The sequence below is a fragment of the Lepidochelys kempii genome, chromosome 2 (genome assembly GCF_965140265.1).
Source record: "Lepidochelys kempii isolate rLepKem1 chromosome 2, rLepKem1.hap2, whole genome shotgun sequence".
Lineage (NCBI taxonomy): Eukaryota > Metazoa > Chordata > Testudines > Cheloniidae > Lepidochelys > Lepidochelys kempii.
Window position 1 is genome coordinate 83,050,343 of NC_133257.1, and position 21,703 is coordinate 83,072,045.

The window sequence follows — 21,703 nt, forward strand, 5'->3', positions numbered from 1 at the left end:
ACCATCACTGCTATCCAATACATATATGTGCACACCACATTAATATTGTATTATATCCAGCATGTAGGCAGTTATATTAACTGAGTTATCTTCTGTATTCCCCCTTTTGGTAGATCTATGTTTATACCTTCCCTTCAGAACTGACTCAATTTCTGAGATATACCAAAGTATTACATCTCAGATCTTTGAAGAGCTGGTTTAGGGGGAAATAACTGGTAATGATCTGCTGAAAAAATTGTTGAACTGGCAGGGGGGAAGAAGAAAGGGAATGATCACCATAATAACTCCTGGGGGAATTCTGCACCAAAAAATTAAAAATTCTGCACACAATATTTTAAAATTCTGCAATATTCTGCATATTTTATTTGTAAAAATAATGCAATATAATTACTCGTTTCAATTATTTCAGTAATTTATTTAAACTACAATACAATGGATGGAGAATGGGAGTAGAGAGCACTGGAGGAAATCCCCAAACCCTCTTGCCTAATAGAAACGTAGCTAGGTTTGACCCTTTATTTCTAGTTATTAGTCAACAAATATATGCAGCCATATGCTCAGTGTTACATCATAGGCAACTGAAGACCAAATGAGGGTTTGGGAATCACACACTCAATTTATATTGGCTACTGACCATCTCCAGAAAGGTCAGTAGGAAACAGTTCATGGCACACATTTTCATAGGAATTTTTTTTCAGTCCAAAATTTTAGACCAGTTCTAATCACTAAAGCACCGTAAGCATTTATAAGGCCATACTGTCCTTTACACCACTCTGGCAGTGTAAAGGAGTCTTAAAACTTTTACACCTGTTTTATACTCCTGGGGGAATTCACAAAGACAATAGGAACAATTCACTAAGCAGGCAGGCTGCTACATTCTGCTCTGAGGGAAACAGAGCCTGCCCTATGCTTACCTCCTCAGAAACATTCAAAACCCTTCCCCTCCATGGAAAGTTGCCACAAAAGTGAGTAATAGGGTTAGAACGTATGTCTTTCTCTGTTACATGACTGCCCAGCCTCACCCGCCCCCTCACAGTTATTTACATCTCTACCAGCTGCTCCAGGTGCCCAAACAAACCTGCCTGCACTGCCGGGGATCTTCGCGTGCCTTTTCCTTTGCTTCCCTGTCAGAAGTCATTTTTCTGTGGGGAAGCAATGAAATCTGTGGGGTACATGAATTCTGTGCAAGTGTAGTGACACAGAATTCCCTCAGGAGTACATAATGAGAGACTACATAACATCTGCAACATACTACAGAAAAAAACCTAAAACTATCCAGATACAAAAGCAAGACAGGCTGAAGGAGATCAGTTAGGTAGGACACAAACTTTGGAGGGCAAAGGAGTTCAAGCAAACCCAAGAAAGGTGGAAATAATTATATAAATGGAAAGACCCCAAAGTAAGGAGGCCTTACTGAGATTCGAAGTGATGTTAATATACCCTATCAAATTCATCCCCAATTTGCCACATGTTAAGTATTCCACTTAGAATGCTGCTTAAGAACAAGACAGAACTGCACTTGAAAGATTAAGAGAAAAACTTTTCAGAATTAAATACATTGTCAAAGAGGCACCAATATGGAAATATTTGCAGATTAACAAAGAGCCTGTTATCACAACTGATGTGTGATCACATGGTCTCTAGGCCATATTTCTTCATGGTGATAATCTAGTGGCACATACTTCCAAAGCACTGATCAATATTCAACAGAACTATGATCAGATGGAAAAACAAATGTTAGATATTGATTTTGTTTGTGAACATCTTTATGAATATGTTTGTGCATAAAAAATTGTCAAGGTAAAAACAGATGAGAGGTTGGAAGCCTCAGTACAGAAACCACTGTGCAAGACACCATTTAAACTTCAGAAAATGATAATGAAATTTTAAAAATGCACGTTAATTGTGAAATTCAAATTTGGTTAGGAGCTTCTTAATGTGGACATGCTTTCAAGAGTACCCGTAACTGAAGAAAGCAGGGAGCAGCAGAAAGAGGGATTTGAAGTAAATTGATTCAAGTGCTACCAATTTCTGAAACAAGTTTGGCAAGCACAGGTGAGAAACACAAAACAATTGAACCAAACAGCTTGAGAGAATAATTCTAAACATGTGGCCAACAAAAAAAAGCCAGGTATATCTCCTAGAATTAAAAAAAACCCACACACAATTTATTGGGATTAAAGAGATTAAATTGCTACATATGGTGAGATTCTGTTCAAAGGGCATTGTATCATACCACCACAAAACATGAGGTTGGAAATAGTACGTAAGTATAACCCACAGTGCCCATCTGGGTATTCTATGGTGTAATAAAAGAGTTCAAGGTGCCCCACACTTGTCACCCATGAATGCTGACATCAAAGACAAGGTATCCAAATGTGAAGTCTGTAATATATACTTCAAAAAGAATGCAAAGGAACCACTGAAACCACACAGGTTTCCTGATCACTTTTGGTCTGGAAAGATTACAACTTCTTAACAGATTACTGCTCAGTTTTTTTTTTAAATTGAGGTATTGCACAATTGCATATATATTGCAATATAACAACTCACTGTAAATTTCAGTTTTCTATAGATGAAACAACAACTGAAACTGTCCCACAACCACAAATGGATTAGTTTTGCAATACTCTTTGTGGTATCAGTTCAGGCACATTATATAAAGCCTTTCCTATGCACAATCAAATGAGTTAGCAGAAAAATCAGCATAAAGAGCAAATAACTTGATTAAAAAAACCCTGAGGAGTCCAGCAGGCCGCAGCATATTACCACACAACTCACAATATTCTTTTTGGGTCCCCCATTCAGAGAGATTCATAGGCAATAGGGCAAAAACCATAGTGACAATGCCTAACAAGTTTCTTGAGCCAAAGGCAATTAATTCTGAAGTAATAATAGAAGAGTTACTGGAACAGAAGAAATGTTATGATAAGAATGTCAAACAATTAACCACCAACGCTAATAAGAGAGACTGTTAGATGGCAACCTGCCAAAGTACCATCTGCACCAAGGTAATGAACCATAAATCACCCCAAGCATCAATAAAGAGGAACAGGAACCCTAAACAAAACCACGGGAGACACTGGCTCTGTTTTTTCTAAGGACATCAAAAATGCTAAGACAGTACTCCTGTGCTGATCCAAGAAACACATGCCTGCCGAGTTACTGACAATGAAAAACACCAGGAGTAGTAAACACAAGAGAGGTTATTTTACTTCTTTATTTGGCACTAGTGTAACTGCTGCTGGAATAGCGTGTTCAGTTCTGGTGTCTACAATTCAAGAAGGATGTTGATAAATTAGAGCAGGTTCAGAGAAGAGCCACAATGATAAAAGGGTTAGAAAGCATGCCTTACAGTGACAGATTCAAGGAGCTCAATCTATTTAGCTTAACAAAGAGAAAGTTAAGAGGTGGACTTCATAACAGCCTACACGTACCTACATGGGAAACAAATATTCAATAATGGGCTCTTCAGTCTAGCGGAGACTGGTACAACATAATTCAATGGCTGGAAGTTGAAGCTAGACAAATTCAGACTGGAAATAAGGCGTAAATTTTTAAGTGAGAGTAATTAACAGTCCAAGTCAACATATCCATAAATGATCTGGAAAAAAGGGTAAACAGTGAAGTGGCAAAATTTGCACTTGATACAAAACTACTCATGAATAGTTAAGTCCCAGGCAGACTGTGAAGAGCTACATTAGAATCTCTCAAAACTGGGTGACTGGGCAACAAAATGGCAGATGAAATTCAATGTTGATAAATGCAAAGTAATGCACATTGGAAAACATAATCCCAACTATACATATAAAATGATGGGGTCTAAAATAGCTGTTACCACTCAGGAAAGAGATCTTGTGGACCGTTGTGGATAGTTCTCGGAAAACTATCAAAAAACAGTCAAAAAACTAACAGAATGTTGGGAATCATTAAGAAAGGGATAAATAAGACAGAAAATATATTGCCTCTATATAAATCCATGGTACACCCACATCTTAAATACTGCGTGCAGATGCAGTTGCCCCATCTCAAAAAAGATTTATTGGAATTGGAAAAGGTTAAAAAAAAGAGCAACACAAATGATTAGGGGTATGGAATGACTGTCATATGAGGAGAGATAAATAAGACTGGGACTTTTCATCTCGGAAAAGAGACGAGTAAGGGGTGATATGATAGAGGTCTATAAAATCACGACTGGTGTGGAGAAAGTAAATAAGGAAGTGTTATTTACTCCTTCTCGTAACACAAGAACTTGAGGTCACCAAATGCCATTAATAGGTAGCAGGTTTAAAAGAAACAAAAGGAAGTATTTTTTCACACAACACACAGTCAACCTGTGGAACTCCTTGCCAGAGGATGTTGTGAAGTCCAAGACTATAACAGGGTTCAAAAAAGAATTAGATAAATACATGGAGGATAGGTCGATCAATGGATATTAGCCAGAATGGGCAGGGATGGTGTCCCTAGCCTCTGTTTGCCAGAAGCTGGGTTTGGGCAACCAGGGATGGATCACTTGATGATTACCTGTTCTGTTCATTGCCTCTGGGGCACCTGGCATTGGCCACAGTCAGAAGACAGGATACTGGACTAGATGGATCTTTTGGTCTGACCCAGTATGGCCATTCTTATGTTCTTAATTAATCATTGGAAGAACTTACCAAGTAGATTCTAAAAGATCTGCTCTAGGAATTATTCTGGGGAAGTTCTATGGCCTGTGCTATACAGGAAGTCAGACTAGATGATCACAATGGTCCCTTCTGGCCTTGGAATCTATGACTCTATGAAAGCTCCAGGTGGTGGATCCTGGGTAAGTATTCTAAGAATAAGAAGTGGCAATGTGATCAGAAATCCATCAAGATTCAGAGATAGTTGTTAGCAGTAGAATTGCGCAAAAAACGTTCTGTACCAATAACAAGCCAATACAACTAAGGCAGTCTCTGGATGTAGCATTCTTCTATCTACTTCCCAAACCTCTCTGCTTCTTACTCTTTTGAAATCAATTTGCTCTAGATGAAACTATGAACATTCTCAATTAAATCATCTTTTTTGAACACTTTTCAAGGACCCAGTTAAAAAAAAATGATTTTACCAGTGGTCCAAAATTTTCCTTATCGTTAATTCCTGATATCAAAAAAGGGAAAATTCCACATTACTTTTTATAGGAAAATCCTACAGAATTTAGAAGGGAAGCATCCAATAGAGCTGTAAGAAAATTATGCTAAAAGTATCCATAATTTAATTGAAAACAATAGTCTTTTTTTGTATAGCAGTGAGAGAATTTTCTATCAAGCTCTATAAGATGGTTCAAAACATCTATGGAAAGGTTATCTTTTTCTACTGGATTTTTGGATAAGGAAAGAAGCCCCAGGAAGAGGCATGCTGGGGGAAACATTTATCTAGTGTAGAAAATGCAATGCATCTCTTACAAAATCACCATGCATCTCACTGTGATTGGTGTCTCTGTTCAAGGGTGACCAAGGACTAAAATGAAAGGGAAGATGCAGGTCAAGACTGACACAGCTGTGGGAGAAGGCTTACACAGCACTTGCCCACACTATTCTCTATGCCTTTAATATCTTACGTTTATGTTCACTACATTTTACACTAATGTAGGGAAAGTGGCTATCCACAAAGGCTTAGAAAATCTGCAACTCACTTGACTACCCTAAATTCTGTCTAGAGCACATATTAAATACATTTAAGAAAACAAGAATTTGTTGTGTACTAAATAAATTGCTTTAGTTTGCACAACAGAAGTAGTTTTCATGCAAATGTTGCAGTCCCCAAAACAATGGTGACAACACATCTGTAAGCATCTGTCATGAAACTCTGAATGAAAAAAGGACTGGGTGCTCTTAGAAACGGTTGTGAAAACAGGTGGTTTGATTCCCTAAGCAAATGAAGTATTTGCAATGCAGAATTATATTTGATTTTCACAAAGGTGACCTTGGTCACAGGGAGGACAGAGAACAATATCACCCTTCAAATTCACCTCCTTTTCAAGCAGATTTACAAAATAGCACTGGCACTGACTCTAGATAGAGACTAGTCATCTCTTTGATCTGCTAGACAGACAGAAAACTGGCTACCAGCAAGAGGTAGGACACACTGGAGATGAAGGGAGAAAACAAAAGTCGTAAACAATAAAAACTGGAATGAATATGAGAAATGGCTTACCTAATCGGACAAGATACTGTATCGTTAAAAGAATCATGTTCTCTACACTTAGTAACTGACCGCCAGTCAATCCCAAAAGATCCAAATCCTTGTTCTCCAGCTGTGGAATCTTGTAGCAATTCACCAGCAAGGGACTTACTACAATATCACCAACATTGCCATAGAAATAGGGTAAAGTGCCATAACCTTCAAAAACAAAAATAAAAATACTCAAAACAAACTATTACACAAAATCTTGCAACAGTTATGTTCCCTTACTTCTGCCTAATGCTACATGGCAAAAGATGGGAGGACAGTGACCAAACTGACATTATTACTGTCTACAGAAGAAATCAAGTATGCCAATAGTGTATTACCCCGTATATGTCAATATCGATTTACCAAAAGTTACTGTGATGGTCTGCCCAGCAGCAAGATAGTAATTATTTATTCAAAGACAAATATCAAAGTAATCCGTTCAGTTATTACCATGACCTTTAAATGCATAAAGCTCACATTACCAATAATTTAGCGTGCAAAATCTGCAGAACTGCAGTACAGAAATCTTAACCTGATAAAAGCAGCACAAACTGAATCAAATGTGCTTCAGACACTGCTGTACTGTGTACTGTTTTGATGAGCATCTTAAAATTTAAACGCAGATAGAAAGTTTTATTTTCATGAATGGTTTCACTAAGACATCAATTAATAACAGAATCTTTCTGGTAAGGATAAGAATGACAGAGATAGAAACAGACTACTTTTTTCTCATGTAATTTTTTCAAGTACATCTGGTACTATACTACCAATAGGACACTTTTTCTCCAGGGACACGAACATTGGGCCCACCGGAGGACTGCACTGCCAACTTGCCAGGACCCTCATCTTTCATAAGGAAATGCAGTTATGGAAATTATAGAACTGTATGCTAAGGCCTAGGCTTTCTCTAGGCTGAACTTCCATAAAATAAAAAAAAATACAAATTAAGTGTAATCCTAACCTTGCAATCTTTATTCACGTAGGTAGCCCCATTAACTCGAGAGGAACTATGTATAAAAACCAGCTGTGTGAGTAGGGATTTAGAGCAATTTTCCACTACTTAATTTATGATAATTAATTCCAGGGGTCATATGGGTAAAAATGGTTCCCTAATACGCAGGGTGCTTTATAAAAAGGGGTAATATTGCACTGAATTGAACAATGATGGAATTACCCCTTCAAATAGTGGCACAACTCCCCAATTTGAGTAATTTTCTTTAATTATTATTATTTTGCAGTAACACACCTCAAAGGGACACTTTCACATTAAAAGTCATATTTTTAATGTAACAGCAATGTCCTTACACATAGTATATTACTAACACCACACTGTATACAGGTGAAATATTTTAATATTCTAATTTATATTTTATTATTCATGCTGGCTGCTTACTTTTTCCATTTCTCCTTGTTTAGACACGGGGGGGGGGTTGTGGGAGGGGAAAGCTAGTCAGTTTTGATTGGTCAGTTCAACATCAATTTCACTTTCTCGGTTTCAGGCAGTAGCACAGGGCTATAAGGTTTGATTGTAAACACAGTAGAGGAATGTTTATTTGTCTTGGAAAACTGTTTGTATTGGAAAGTTGTTTTAATTCCAAGGAAATAAGTCTATTCTTAGATTTTATACAAGCCTTGTTTATACAAAACCCAAATTTGAGGTCTAATCTGATCTGGCCAGGACCCTTTTGTATGTCAGGTCTTGGCAAAAATCACCCAACTTCTCATCGTAAATATTGCACAATTAACACAAGAGGCTGCTGAAAGTCTTACAAAATACAGTGACCTTCAGTTGTGCTTACGGGCTGATCACAAAAGTGAATTTCATTACCTCAAAAAACCTCAAATCTTTTGAACATGCAGTTATTCAAGAGGTACAGTGTTGCTTATCACAATGTGAAGCTTACCTATAAGAATCACTGGTCTGATTCCTGAGTTATTCAGCAGGTTTTCAGGAACTATTACAGTCTCCCCTGCAGGGATGGGCTGAGGCTGTAAAATTCCAGTTAACATGGATTGAGGAACTGGGACTGACAAAAGGGGCTCTATAAAATAAAGAAAGAAAAACTTTCATTACCAAAAGGCTCATACTGTGATTTGGCCCTATGAACAAATAAACACTCCTGCAAATCACTAACTGCAATAAAATTCAAAATACCTTTGCATTTCCTATTACAGTTTTAAGGAATTTAAATTAAGACCCAATATCCTTCCCTGGCCCCACCACTAAAATAAAGCTTTTCTCTAACTACTGTATTGTTTCGGTGAGAGGGAGAGGAAAAATCCAGGTTTGAATATGCATCTTCTAACAAAGCCAAGTACTAGGAAAAGTGTTCACACAGGTCACTTTTCAATGCTACCTGTCAGCACAAAGAAGGAAGAGACCTCCCTAACTTCTGACCTACACTATGTAGACTAAAATCTCAAAGCTGTTTGCATACCACTTTATACTATTCTGAAGCTATAGAAAGATGAAAACTACACTTCAGTCATGAAGGAGCAACAGCAGCTTTGAAAACAGGAAAAGAAAGCACAATGCCTCAGTATTATAATCTGTCAGTATAATACATACTTCATAGGGATATTATGAGACTTCCTTAAATTGTTCATAAAGAATTTTGCAATCTTCTGATGAAAGGTGTTAAAGAAATTCAACTTATTAATTGTGGGAACAATTAATTAATTGTTATTAATTGTGGGAACTTTTCCGTTTCTAGAAGTTTGTTTAATTCAGAACTTTCTCTCTGGAATGCAACATGGGCATGCAATAGATCTATGCAAGTAAACGGACAACAACAACAACAAAAGAGAAGATGGCTTCTGACCCCACATGCAACTGGTTTGAAAACTTCCATGTTTAAATGATAATTTAAAAATGTTGTTCAAGTGTTTTGTCAGTAAAAGTGTATTCACAGTTACCACAAAAGGACGGAGTGGTCGAGCGAGAGGGCATGAGTCTGAGAGTCAAGAGATCAGGGTTCTAACTTTCTGTATTACCTTCAGCAAGTCATTTAAGACAAGGTCTTCGGAAGTGGCTACTGATTTTGAGTGCATGTAGACACACAGAGGGCCACGCTTTCAGAGTGCTGAGCTCTCCCCCTGTGGATGCTTAACCTCTCTGAAAGTCAGGCCCAAGGTATCCCAAACTGAACACCCAGAAATTGAGGCATCTAAAAGTCGTTGGCAGTTCTAAAAATGTGGGGCTTAACTTCTTGTCTCAGTTTCCCTTTCTGTAAAATGGGGATAAATGATGCTTACTTTGCTTTGCAAAACACCTTGACTGCTATAACTTAAAAGTATTATTGCGGTAAGTAGTTATATGATTTAAATTACCACTTTAGAATATATAAGTTGTTAATATACCTTTTTATTTAACCCTAACTCTTATCTCAATATGGATGCCAACATTACATGGTCTTGATGGAGTCCTAAGGATTCTCAATCCCCTCACTTTCAATGCCCAATATCATGGTCATCATCCTTTGAGAGCTAAGGATGACTTGATGGGATTTTCATCAATGCCATTTTGTTCTGAGTGGCCAAAGTTAAGCTATGGAAGATCCTCCCTCCCGTGCAGGAGCGGAGCATCCGCATCATGCTCTCCCAGTCTGGGAAGTTCAATCTCAAGCTGAGAGCCAATGGAAATTACATCTATTTATTTTTATATTTGTATATACAACATACCTATACAAACAATTTTGGAAGCACCAAGTTATGGATGGTTAATCATGTGTTTGTATTACTACTATCCTCACTTCTCCCCCTCCCCATTAACTGTCATGCTCTCATACTGCCTCATTTTAAATTAGATTGTAAGTTATCTGGGGCAGGGACCATATCATCATACATGTTTATAGAGTGCCTAGCAAAACCAGGCCCCAACCCGAGTAAGACCTGAGGTCATTACTTTCCACAGAAGTAATCATATGTCCTGCACAATGGTTCAGAGAAGCACTACCATGCTACTGAGCTGGAGGAGCAGAAGTTTTAGTCATGAAAATTCACATAATTATTCAAGTTTTACCTGTTCTTGTAAGAGGCCGAATTGTCGGAACAGGTACAACTAAACCAGGAGGTGGGACTGGTGACCCAGGAGACCATCCCCGGTGTCGTTTCTTTGGTGGCCCAGAACTAGACATTGATGCTGAGGAGAAATAAATAAAAAGATCATTCAAAATACTCTTCTTCCCACATCCCTTTTACATTCAGATACACAAACTCTGGGCTGGATTTTGACCTCACACCGTTTTTATGTTGGCATAGCTCTACTGAGTTTAGAGTTACTCTCAATTTACATCAGGCCACATTCTGATCTGAGAAACACTAATATCTATAATGAGGTGTGTATCATTATCATCAACACTCAAGCCAGCAACACACTACATCTCAGGGAAGAGTTGTGGAAACAGCTACGGTGGAAAAGAAAACAAATCTACAGTTTTCAGGCTCAACAGTATATACAGTAAAGAGTTTAAAATAAAATAATAAAAACACAGATTTTCTTTTACCTTGATCTACCGAAAAACAGGCAGGGCTGGGGGAAGTTGAGTGTGGCATGGGCCGAGAGAATGTAGAGCTCAACACATTATTTCTTCCTCCACTACTGTTTCCATTTGCAACATCGCAGTTACGCAGTGTAAGTGGAGCTGAATACAACAAAATACACAGAGAAAGCCGCTTTAGACAATCTTTAAAACAAAATAAATCATATTTCAGAACGTAAAGCAAGAACAGAACAAGACTGGTGACTGAGTCAACTTTCGTCCTGGGGCATCCACTGGAGAATAACTCAGGCACTGGCAGCAAAATTATGATCTTTAATTAGGGCTTCTGTATTTCGGGGGGGAAACAGAAAAAAACAAAGCCAAAAACACAACCATAAAATCTAGTAAGAATTTTGAAGCATCCTTATTGAAAACTGGAAATGAGAAATATGTGTGTCATTAATTTAGTTTCTAGGAGATCTGCGGCCTCTTTATATATCTTTTACCTCACTTCTTAGGCTAAAAGTGATGAGAGATACAAATTTTTCCAATAGGCAGCATGGGGAGATTTACGTTTAGCTTGGTAAATTTTAGATTTCTTCTTCTGACTCTTATAATTTTTGGAATGTTTACCACAGAGTTTCATCGTATTAGTGGGCAGTGAGGGTGGGAGCAATTCAATTTAAAGTTATATTATTCTGCAATAAAAGGGGGCCTTACTTTACCTACAGAGTCCTATCTTCAACCATAGTCACCCAACAGGACATCATAATCCTGCACAAGTGTCTTAAAATTGGCAATTCTCAAATCTGGAACCAGTATTAATACCTAGTTTATATGCCTGATTACTGATTTCATTGTCCAAATGAGGTGTCTAGATATCCCACTGAGATTAAGGATTCACAATTCAAGCAATGAAAGAATACTAACACTAGCCCTCCTTTAAAGGAAGGTAAGTTTCATGCAACATCTCTGAAGAGGCTACATAAGTCATTCATGGAGAACAACATGTAGACAGATTAGGATTCTTACCTCTTTTACTGAGAGCTATTTAAAGGTGCCATGTCACCCAAGGTTGAATCCATGGGGTTGTCGTCTCTCTTATGGAGCTCAGCCAGGGAAATAATTGGTCCCCTTTAAAGTATAGTGACCAAACTGTCAGGTTTGAGAACCAGGACACTATCCAGGGTGGGAATACCAATGGTAGTGCAAGATGTGCATGCGCAGAGTATTGAAGTGGTACACAAATTTGGGGGTATGGATAACAAATGTACCCACTACTAGACAGACAGCTCATTATCCCACTTGGCTTTCTGTAAAGTAAATTATTACCTGTGGCAAATGTCTTTCCTACAAGCTGCACAGACAAAGCCAGTGGTTTCACTATGTTCTTGTTCCGGGATAGGTCTTGAGTTCCACTTATATTAACAGCAGAAGATGATTTTGCTGGACTGAATACTGAGGAGTCTGACAAAAAAATTTGCTTGATTAAACAACTATCTGAAATTATCTATAGACATACACCCCTAAGAAGTCATCATATAAGGACTTATCTTACAAATAACTAGTACTACCTTCAATTTATATACTGTTTTTCATCCAATGATAGAAAGTAAGAACGAGTGAAAGCGAGAGCAAAAGCAAGAGAGTTGAGATTTTGTTTATCACATTAGCAAAGAGCAACAAACAGTTAATCATTTACTATACATGGATGATCTGATACCGTATGGACTGTCACAAAGGAAGATACAGCAGTTGATGACACATGTAGAAAATTTTGATGAACATATAAAGCTACAGGTTGGTTTGGCTAAATGTGTGCCGACATCTGTAAAGAGGACAAAATGGGTACAATCAAATGGCACACAAGTTAAAGAAGGTTCTATCCAAGATCTCTCTCAGCATGATGCCTACAAACAAGTGAGGACAGAATACTACAGATGAATAAGAACTAATTTCCGAACAAAACTCAACTTGAAGAATTTGATCCAATCCATTAATATGCAGGCAAAACCAGCAGTATGGTACACTGCCAGAATGATAAAATGGAATCAAGAGAAGAAAAAATTTAACATCCAAACAAAAAAAGCTCCTAGGGATGCACAAAGAGATGAACATCAGTCAAGACATGGGCAGAATGTATGTTCAATGATGTGATAGTGGAAAAGGTTTTCTATCTGTGGAGGAGGACAGTGACAATGAATGACGACATCAAAATATATGAGGAGTCAGTCGCAGTAAAAGATCATCTGGTCATGATAATAAGCTGAGGCTAAGTGTGCATCCCAATTCAAGAAAGAAAGGAAAAAACAAATGGTCAAAGAATGACTTGAAAGATTTACATAGCAATCATTGCATGGACAGTGGCAGAGAACAAGCAAATCCATTAGCGATAGAAGATCAACAAGCCATGAGTTTGTTAAAGGATACCTGAAAAGAGAGACAGGAAGCCTCATTATGAGCACACAAGAGGAGTCCTTAAGGCTTAATTATGTTCTAAACAAAATTCACCAATAGAACTGCATACCAAACTGCAGAATATGTTCTGAAAAGGAAAAGATGATGGAGCATGTGCTGAGCATCTGCAGGAGCCTGGCTGCGAGAGAATATATGAACAAACACAATGAGGTCACCAAGTGTCTGCACTGGAAACTCTGTGGCAAGTATGGAATTAAACAAACCATGTGGTATTATGACCATCGAATCAAAAGTGCTCTAGAGAATGAAGAAGCTAGATTTTATGGGATCTGGCAATTGTCACAGACCAAACAGTGCAGGAAAACAGGCTGGACATAGTTGTAGAGAAGAAGACAAGCAAGGCCATGTTAATTGATATTGCCATACCAGCAGACAGAAATATTAAAAAGGAAGATGTGATGTATGAAGAATTGAGCCACAAAGTGGAATGATTATGGAAAACTAGATGATCCCAGCAATAATTGGAGCTCTTGGAGTGGTCCCTAAGGGCATGAATGAGTACCTCAAGAATGCGTTAGTAGTGCAAGACATCACGACCAGTGCTTTTAGGCACTGTGAGAATTTTAAAGAAAGTTAAAGAAGAAGGAGTACATTCTGAGCACCTAAAACACACGAATTCTGTGGAGGGTTTAACAAAACTCCTGACTACCCAAACCTACAAAGTTGGATCATAGTCAGGATTTATAGGTGACTCGTGGTAAATTTTAGACAGTGTCTTTTTCCTTTTTATGCTTACAGTTCTTGTATGTTGTGAAGGCTATTTGCATAAAAAAAATCCCCATGATGTAATACTGAGGGATGATGATACTACTACTACTAAAAACAACTCTTCATCATGCTTAACATTTACATAACCTACATAGCATTTTTCACATTCAAAATGCTTTTGAAATATTATCTAACTGTTCTTCATAATAGTTCAATGGGATAGGCAAGTAAACATCATTGTCCCCTTTTATAGACTGGGAAGCTGAAGCAGAGAGGTTAAGTGACTTGCGCACACAACAGAAAGAGTCTGTATCAGAGCTGGGATCAGAATTCAAGGGTTCCTGATGCCACGTCTTGTGTTCAAACTACTAGAACACACTTCCCTCAAAGCACTTCACAAAGGTGGATAAGTATTCCCATTTTATAGGTGGGGAAACCGTAGAACAGAGTTTAAATGAATTATATAACAAATCAGATATTAGATTATATAACAAATCAGCAGCAGAATCAGGAGCAGAACCCAGATCTCCTGACTTCAAGTCCCCTGCTCTAATGATTAAACATTTAATACCTGCAACTTTATTCAGATCAAATTCTACACTTTGGATGTTGTCACACAGGCAGCTCTAAATTCTTACAACATAAGGATGAATTTTTCTGAAAGAACGTTAACTGGATTTCACTGGATAAATTAATCTGTAAAAAGTAAGCAGTTTATGTGAGGTTCCACCTACACATCTCCATACTCAAACAGAAAGAAAACAGAAGGCAAGGATATTACCAGCCTGATCTGCCAAACTGATATACCTTGAAACAACACACCACTCTGGGAACAATGGGAGGAGGAGAGAGACTATTTTGCCAGCTGGAATAATCAAGGTTGAGAGTGGTCACAGGATCTCTGACTCCACTCCAGCAGAATGACTTGTCCCATTTTCACAAGAAATATGCCAAATGGCTGATCAGTAACACAAGGTCAGAGGCTCTGGTGAAACCTGATAGTCTATTATTAAATACACTGTGGCAAATGCATCTGCCAATGCCTCCTTCAAGTGGGCAGTGTACGAGCATATGGAAGTTGTGTCTCTCTAATTAATATTAATATATGTATAGTCTATAACCTATATATACACAATTGTGTATTTGTGTGTATTTTCATATGCACTCACACAAAACACAAAAGTGTATTGTATACAGGGCTGGTAGCAACACCTGTTAAGGTTGCCCTACACTTACCATTTTAAGACCCTATAGTCAGTTGCTTATAACTTTATGAAACTCACTGCTTGGGTTGAAATTTTCCATGCTGGGTGTCTGCCTCTGGTTTTGGTAACTTTCAGAAAAAACAGTTCAGCCATTTCCAAGAACAAAACGAGGGGAAAATACATTTTTCCCATATTAAAAAATTCCTGAGACCTTCTCTGCAAAATGCTAGCATCCCTATGCTTTGAAGAAGTGTCCTGAAATTTGGCAGGAGAGTGTCCTTTGTGTCAACGATGTGCTTTTTCCCATCCCTATGAAAATTCTCCCAAATTTGGCCCAGTTATACCTGTATGAAAAACTGCAGTTCGCACATGCTTATTAGAGACTTCTTGAATATTTGCAGCTAAAATCTCCAAAATTCTAACCTCACTGAGCATGCTCCATCCCCTCCCAACCCCTAGTGCTGACTGGATCTATGCAAGTACCATCCCCACACAGCGAATGTGCATGCTCTATCCACTCATAGCTCATCCATGTTGACAGGACGGTGCATACGCTATCCCTACAGAGTGACTGAAAATTGTTCAGGATCAGGCTAGAAGAGCTTATTTGGACTTTCCCTGTAACAGCTGTTATGAGGTACTGTAGGCCAGGGTGGGCTGGGCTGGGCACTGGAGCTGAGAGCAAGGAGCTTATCTGTCCTGTCCACTCCGTGACAACCCAGGCAGCATGGAGGAGGAAGCCATCTGCTTTTAATGCAGAGAGGGCAAAAGATGGACTGGAGGGAAGGGAGAGAAGTAGACTGAAACAAGGAGTCTGATGAGACTGGGACTGGAAGGGTTGGAGAGAAACAGAGACTAGGAGATAGAGGGGGAGACTGAGACTGGCTAGACTAGGAGATTGGTATTTGGCACCAGGGGAGGAGAGGCTGGGACTGGTTGGGCAAGAAGGCTGAACTGAAAGCCAATTGGGGCAGGGAGTGAGAATGGGGTAAACACAGAGATCTGGTAAGGAGCTGGGGAGAAGGACTAGGAACCAATGGTGTGGGAAGAGGAGACAGAGATGGCAAGGAGTTGGGGTGTGGTGGAAGAACTAGAACTGGCTGGGCAAAGACTCTGGGACAAGAAGAAAGTGGAGGGGGAGCCAGATTGGATGAGGAGCAAGACTAGGATTAAGAGCCAGCAGGGAGAAGGAATAGGGACTCAGCCAGTGAGCCTGGAGTAGGGAGACTTGGACTGGCTAGACCAGGAGACTGGGTTAAGACGAGAAGCCTGGGGAGTGGAGACTGGGACTCTGTGTGTAAGGAGAATGGAACTGGGACAAGGAGCCCTGGATGGAGAAGAAACAGGACTGGGACAGTGACAGGTTGGAAAAAACAGAGCTTGGGGGGGAATAACAAGCGGAAGAGTCTATTCCTACTAGAGAACCTGCTTTCCATAGCCTGCTGTCCACTGCTGTCAGCACATATATGGAAAAGCCAGTGGCAGAGGGTGCATATCAAGCAGCACACATCTGTCTGGTCCATCTAAAGGGTCAAACCCTGCTGATGAACCACAAGGGTGACCATATGTCATCACATAATGGAGTTTCTGGTTTTTTCAGTTTGCTTTCATAAAAATCCAGAGAATTACTCAAAATTATATCAAATAGAAAATTATTAAGGTTGCAGACTCAAACACTAAAGTTAGGAAATGCCAGAATTCAGGTTGCTTGTCTAACCTTAATTTGGGCCCCTGTGTGTAAGCATTATGATATAATATTTAATTACATGATCACATACTGATTTTGCCACAAGACTCTTGCCTCTCTCAGTGCACAGGATGGACCTGCTCTGGGGATGAATCAGGGCTGTGTAGTGAAAAGAGGCTGTTGTCTATAGAACTTCTGTCTCATCTGTTGTAGGTTTGAAGGTGCATAATGAACAAGGCAGAGGACTATATGAAGAGAAAGTTGGTCGCACGGAACACTTCCCTGGAGAACTGTATTCGGTCTCTGAGATTCTATCCATGTTTTGGCAACAGGGTCCCTTTGTGATGTTGGGCAAGTCACTTAATCCAAACTTCTCACAGGAGATCGCTAATTGTGCATTCCTCATTTTCTGCATGCCCAACTTCAGATTGTAGGGCTTGATCTGCAGAAGTGCTGAGCACTCACACCTGCAAATGAAGTCAATGGAAGCAGTGCTTCACTATATAAAGTGCTACATAATACTAAGTACTGTGAAAAAATCAGGTCCTACACATCTCAAATTCAAATATTGACCGCAGCCTCTCTGTGCCTCAACTGTCCATCTGTAAATTGGGGACAATACCACCCCTTCACATCACAAGGGTTTTGTTGAGACAAATTAATTACTATTTGTGAAGCACTTGGATATTCTTGTGATGGGTATCACAGAAAATTTCCCATGAGGAAATTAATAATTGTATCCTCATAGATGAGTTTGAATAGTGTGCAGTAAATAAGGTCTGGGGGCACCCAGTGAACAATGAGGAGAAAAAAAATATTGGATAGCTGCTCATTGAGCACAGTCCAGCCTGTACACTCAGTGAGGAAGTGGTCCTGTGGAAAAAACAGTATGTGCTTATATAATTAAAGACTTATCATAATTAATCTTTGAAGAATTAGATTTTATTGATAAATGGCGGTAAATGTCAATTTCCCCATGCACACACAAATCAATGAAAAGGTATTTCCATGGATAATAATCAAAATTTACAGACAGGTAAAGAAAGAAAAATGTTGCTTGAGAATTTATTAGAGTTTGATTTAAGGATATTTACTTTGTATACTTTGACATATGATGTTGACAATTTGTGTTTTAACAGTTATAAAGCTTTACATTTTTAAATCTCAATGTCTCCTGTCATGAAATAATTATTGCTTGACCAGCTCCATAATTTCCCACAACTATGAAAATTTAACTGGATAAAAACTGAAAAAATGCTTACAAATAAGCATTGATATGTCAAAAATATAAAAATATACAATTCCACTTATTGTAATCATAATGCATACACACAATGGGCCCATACTAAGGTTGCACAGGCAACCTCAACTCTGGCATTTCCTACCTTTGAAGTGCTTGACTTTGCAACCTTGATGTTCTTTTAACATGTGTATATAGCTATTTGTATAATAGTTATATAACTTCTAAGGTAGCTAGGGCCTTGTACTTTAGTTACAAAGCTAGACAGAGGGAAGTACTCAAGTCCATACCTTAGGAAAGAAAAATGGTGATAAAAGGAACATATTTTCAGAAAGCAACCCAGTTTCATTACACCTACCTGAAAGCAACAGAGAAAAGTAGTTCACCTCAGTGTATGACTAGCTATGGAGACTTCCAGGGAGAAACCTGAACTTTCATCACAGGTGGTTTGCAACAGTACTTATACATTACAAACAAATATGGTGGGACTTTTTCCCCCTTGTCAAGTGGAATTTGTATTATGAATGTGGCACTATCTTCACTGGAAGGTAACAATGGTGGGAGATAAAAGGGTTTGATAACTGTGACCTGAGAGAACAAATAGTGATACAAAAGGACAAGAAGAAAGAAAATCATGGTGAGTTGATAAGGAGAAAGCAGTCTATAAAAGGTGTATCTATTAACTTGTCAGCAGCAACCCAGACAAAGCTGTGTAAATATTAGATTACTTGTTATGCCAAATAAAGAGAGATTCTCATGTGCCTGCATATTTTTCATGCAAGGACCTGGAGGCCAAGACACCACAACATTCTCATTCCAGATTAGAAATATAGTCTCTTAAGTAGGAATAAAATCCAACACCTCCGGCAACGTGTCCCTGAACATGCTGACTAACATTTGCAACACCAATAGGAATGCTAATATTCCATTTTTATTGTTCATTTATTTTCAGCATCCCTTGTAAGCAAAAGAATTATTGAAACAAGTTTTTTTTTAAAATTTTGCACTTCAGATCCCTCCATATAAGCTTATATTCTAAAATATATGTGGCCAATTAAAATTCCTGGATAACTGAGATTTTCAGACATGACAAATCCTGTTCTGTTTTTACATCATTCAGAGATGGCAGAGATGTGCACTCCATTCAATCATAGCTCAGCTGAATAAAAACTTTTTGTTTCTAAAATCTATCAAATAAACAAAAGAACATGAACTGCAATAAATCAACTTCAAAAATTGTATCAACCTACAAAGCACACCAAAGAAAAATCACCTTTTGAGTCCAGAAGGAAAGCCCTTCTAGGTGAAACTGTTATGGTTATTAGAAAACGTCTTTATTTCTACTTAAATCAATGCACAACTCCACGAGATAATAATTTCAAAGCTTTGGAAATATGGCTATGATGTGTCTTAGCTCACTTAGAAAACCACTGCAGTTTATCACTACTTTTACCACACTTCAATAGTGGGAGTCAAACATCAAAAACAAAAGGCTGCTTTTTCTCCAGTGAGGAAAAACATGTCAATTCAAGGTACCCATTCTGTTTAGGATGTTCACTATAAAGGAGTATTTCACAACATCAGCAAAAATAATATAATAAATAAATAAAATGGATTTTTAAAAAAACTAACACTTTTCAAGCTACTATTAAGAGCTAAACTTATCCCAGTCTCATCAGGTCCTTAATACTGACAGAATAAATTTTGAAATATGTTTTCTATCTTTAAGTTGTAAATGATGCATGCTAAAAATCTACTTGGCAATCCTATGGAACATGTGAGGTACTTTATCTCCCCCAGTGGTCATTTCTACAGCATGCAGCACTTTCAGCCCCTACCTGTCTGAGTGAACCCTGATTTGTATCCATTAGCTCTTCCGCTCTCTGGGGCCGTGGATGGTGACACTGAAGAATTTGGTTTAGCAGAATGGCTAGCAGCAGATGATTGTCTGCTTCTACATTCTGGAAGTGAAGCAGCTACAGTACATATTAACAAGGCCTGGCTTTCAGTGCAACAGTTTAGTGCAACGGTGTTAAACATTGACAAATGTTAAAAGCACATACGGTATGACATGCAACAAATAGCAAAGTTCAGCTAAAACATCTCTCAGGATTCAACCAACCTAATTTAATTATTTAGTTACAAAAACCCTCCCCATAACATTCATATCAAGGGGCCTTCAACTTAAAGCTGAAGATATTCACCCTAGGTGCACCCAGGGTGCAAAACAAGAGAGCAAAACCTGAGTACGTGATCCCTCTTTCCATTCCCCTGAGATCAGCGTCCCCAGCTTTTATCTTAGAGTGCAGTTTGCGGAGTTAGTTTTTCTATGCTAGCATGAATTTATAAGTGCTAGCATGAATTTATAAGTGATTAGATTGGCAGAGCAGTCCAGGAATTGTGGCTGGAGAATAGGCTGAGAGCCACTCTGCCAGATCCCGGAAGAAAACACCCAGACATAGGAGGCGATTATCGGGCTGATGGACCGCTTTATTTCTGCGGAAGGGGGGATTTGAGGCCTCCTCTGGGGATGTGGTGAGGAGGGGATAGAAGAGAGATGGATGAGAAACTCTCCTTTTACCTAAATCTTTAGCCTCTTGGGTGAAATCCTGGCCCCACTGAAAGCAGTGAAAGTTTTGCCATTGAGTTCAATGAAGCCAGGATTTCACCCCCTAGCTTTTTAAATACTTAAACCCAAAACTTTTAAGGTTCACCCAACACTACATAAAAATTTTCTAAAATCTGTAAACATGCTTCTAGCAAATGGGTTATTCTTTACCTTTCCAGCAGATAAGGGGTCCCTTTGACAGTACACCTTGGGAGCTTCTTACCAGGTAGTACTTTAAGTGCTTCTGCTTCTTTGGCTGAGTGGTTAGTTTCAAGTTAATGTGGTTGGAAAATTCCGTGAAGTATCGAAATCCCCTTTCTCCACAGCCTATACAATTCCCAGAAAACCCTGCAGGAAAGGGTGGGGGAAAAGGTACACAAACAAAATAAATTCCTTTTGAAATATACTGGGAATTAGGCCATTTTAGCCTTACCTGAATCTACTACAGTAACTGGGTAAGCTTCACACATAGCATAGGAATGACAGGAAGACAGACAAACAACAGAGACAGACTTTTGCTGCCTCACACCACTTTGTTTGAAAATGCCCTCTCTCTAGCTGTTACTAAGTTAGGCCCAAAAACTATCCCCCAATCTTCCACACTGTACAGTTCCTCAGAAGGGAGCAAATTCTCAGAAGAAAGCACAATAGGTACATGAAGACTGAGAAAGTTATTCACAGGATGATCCAACACCCTCCATGTCAGTACCTTTCATCCCTGCTCCTAGCACAGAGTGGAGGACCGGCTCCAAGAAGCATGCTTCCTTTCCCAAACCTGACTGATCCACAGTTTTGTGTATAAAGTTAATGCTGCCTAAGGCAGCCTTAACTCCCGGGGCACTGTGAAATTCCCCTTTGGTCTTCCTGAAGAAGGAGCCTTCAAAAAGCAGGGAAGCGGGGGGCTAAGTAATACCTTTGCATTATTAAGTTCTCAAATGTAAAAGTGTAACACACGTCCTGATTACTTTCTTATGACTTATGATTTTCCCCCTTATTAGGGTCTTAAAAGGGCACAAATAAGAAATCACTTAATCCAAAATCCTTAGTTCTACTGAGACAGAAATTTAGAGCTTTTATTAAATTTAACAGATTAGGAATACA

The 21,703-nt window shown here is 38.8% G+C and overlaps 1 protein-coding gene across 4 annotated transcripts in view; it reads right to left on the minus strand.

The window, feature by feature from the left end:
- The window catches only part of GREB1L (GREB1 like retinoic acid receptor coactivator), a 221,831-nt gene that overhangs the window by 71,585 nt on the left and 128,543 nt on the right, over positions 1-21,703 (minus strand). For all 4 annotated transcript variants that reach the window (XM_073331425.1, XM_073331423.1, XM_073331426.1 and 1 more), the window contains 7 exons: positions 20,774-20,950; positions 19,833-19,955; positions 12,009-12,143; positions 10,701-10,838; positions 10,217-10,336; positions 8,100-8,237; positions 6,178-6,363 (listed from right to left, as the gene is read on the minus strand). In XM_073331425.1, coding sequence (XP_073187526.1) covers positions 6,178-6,363; positions 8,100-8,237; positions 10,217-10,336; positions 10,701-10,838; positions 12,009-12,143; positions 19,833-19,955; positions 20,774-20,950 — 1,017 coding nt within the window. The remainder of the gene's footprint in view (positions 1-6,177; positions 6,364-8,099; positions 8,238-10,216; positions 10,337-10,700; positions 10,839-12,008; positions 12,144-19,832; positions 19,956-20,773; positions 20,951-21,703) is intronic.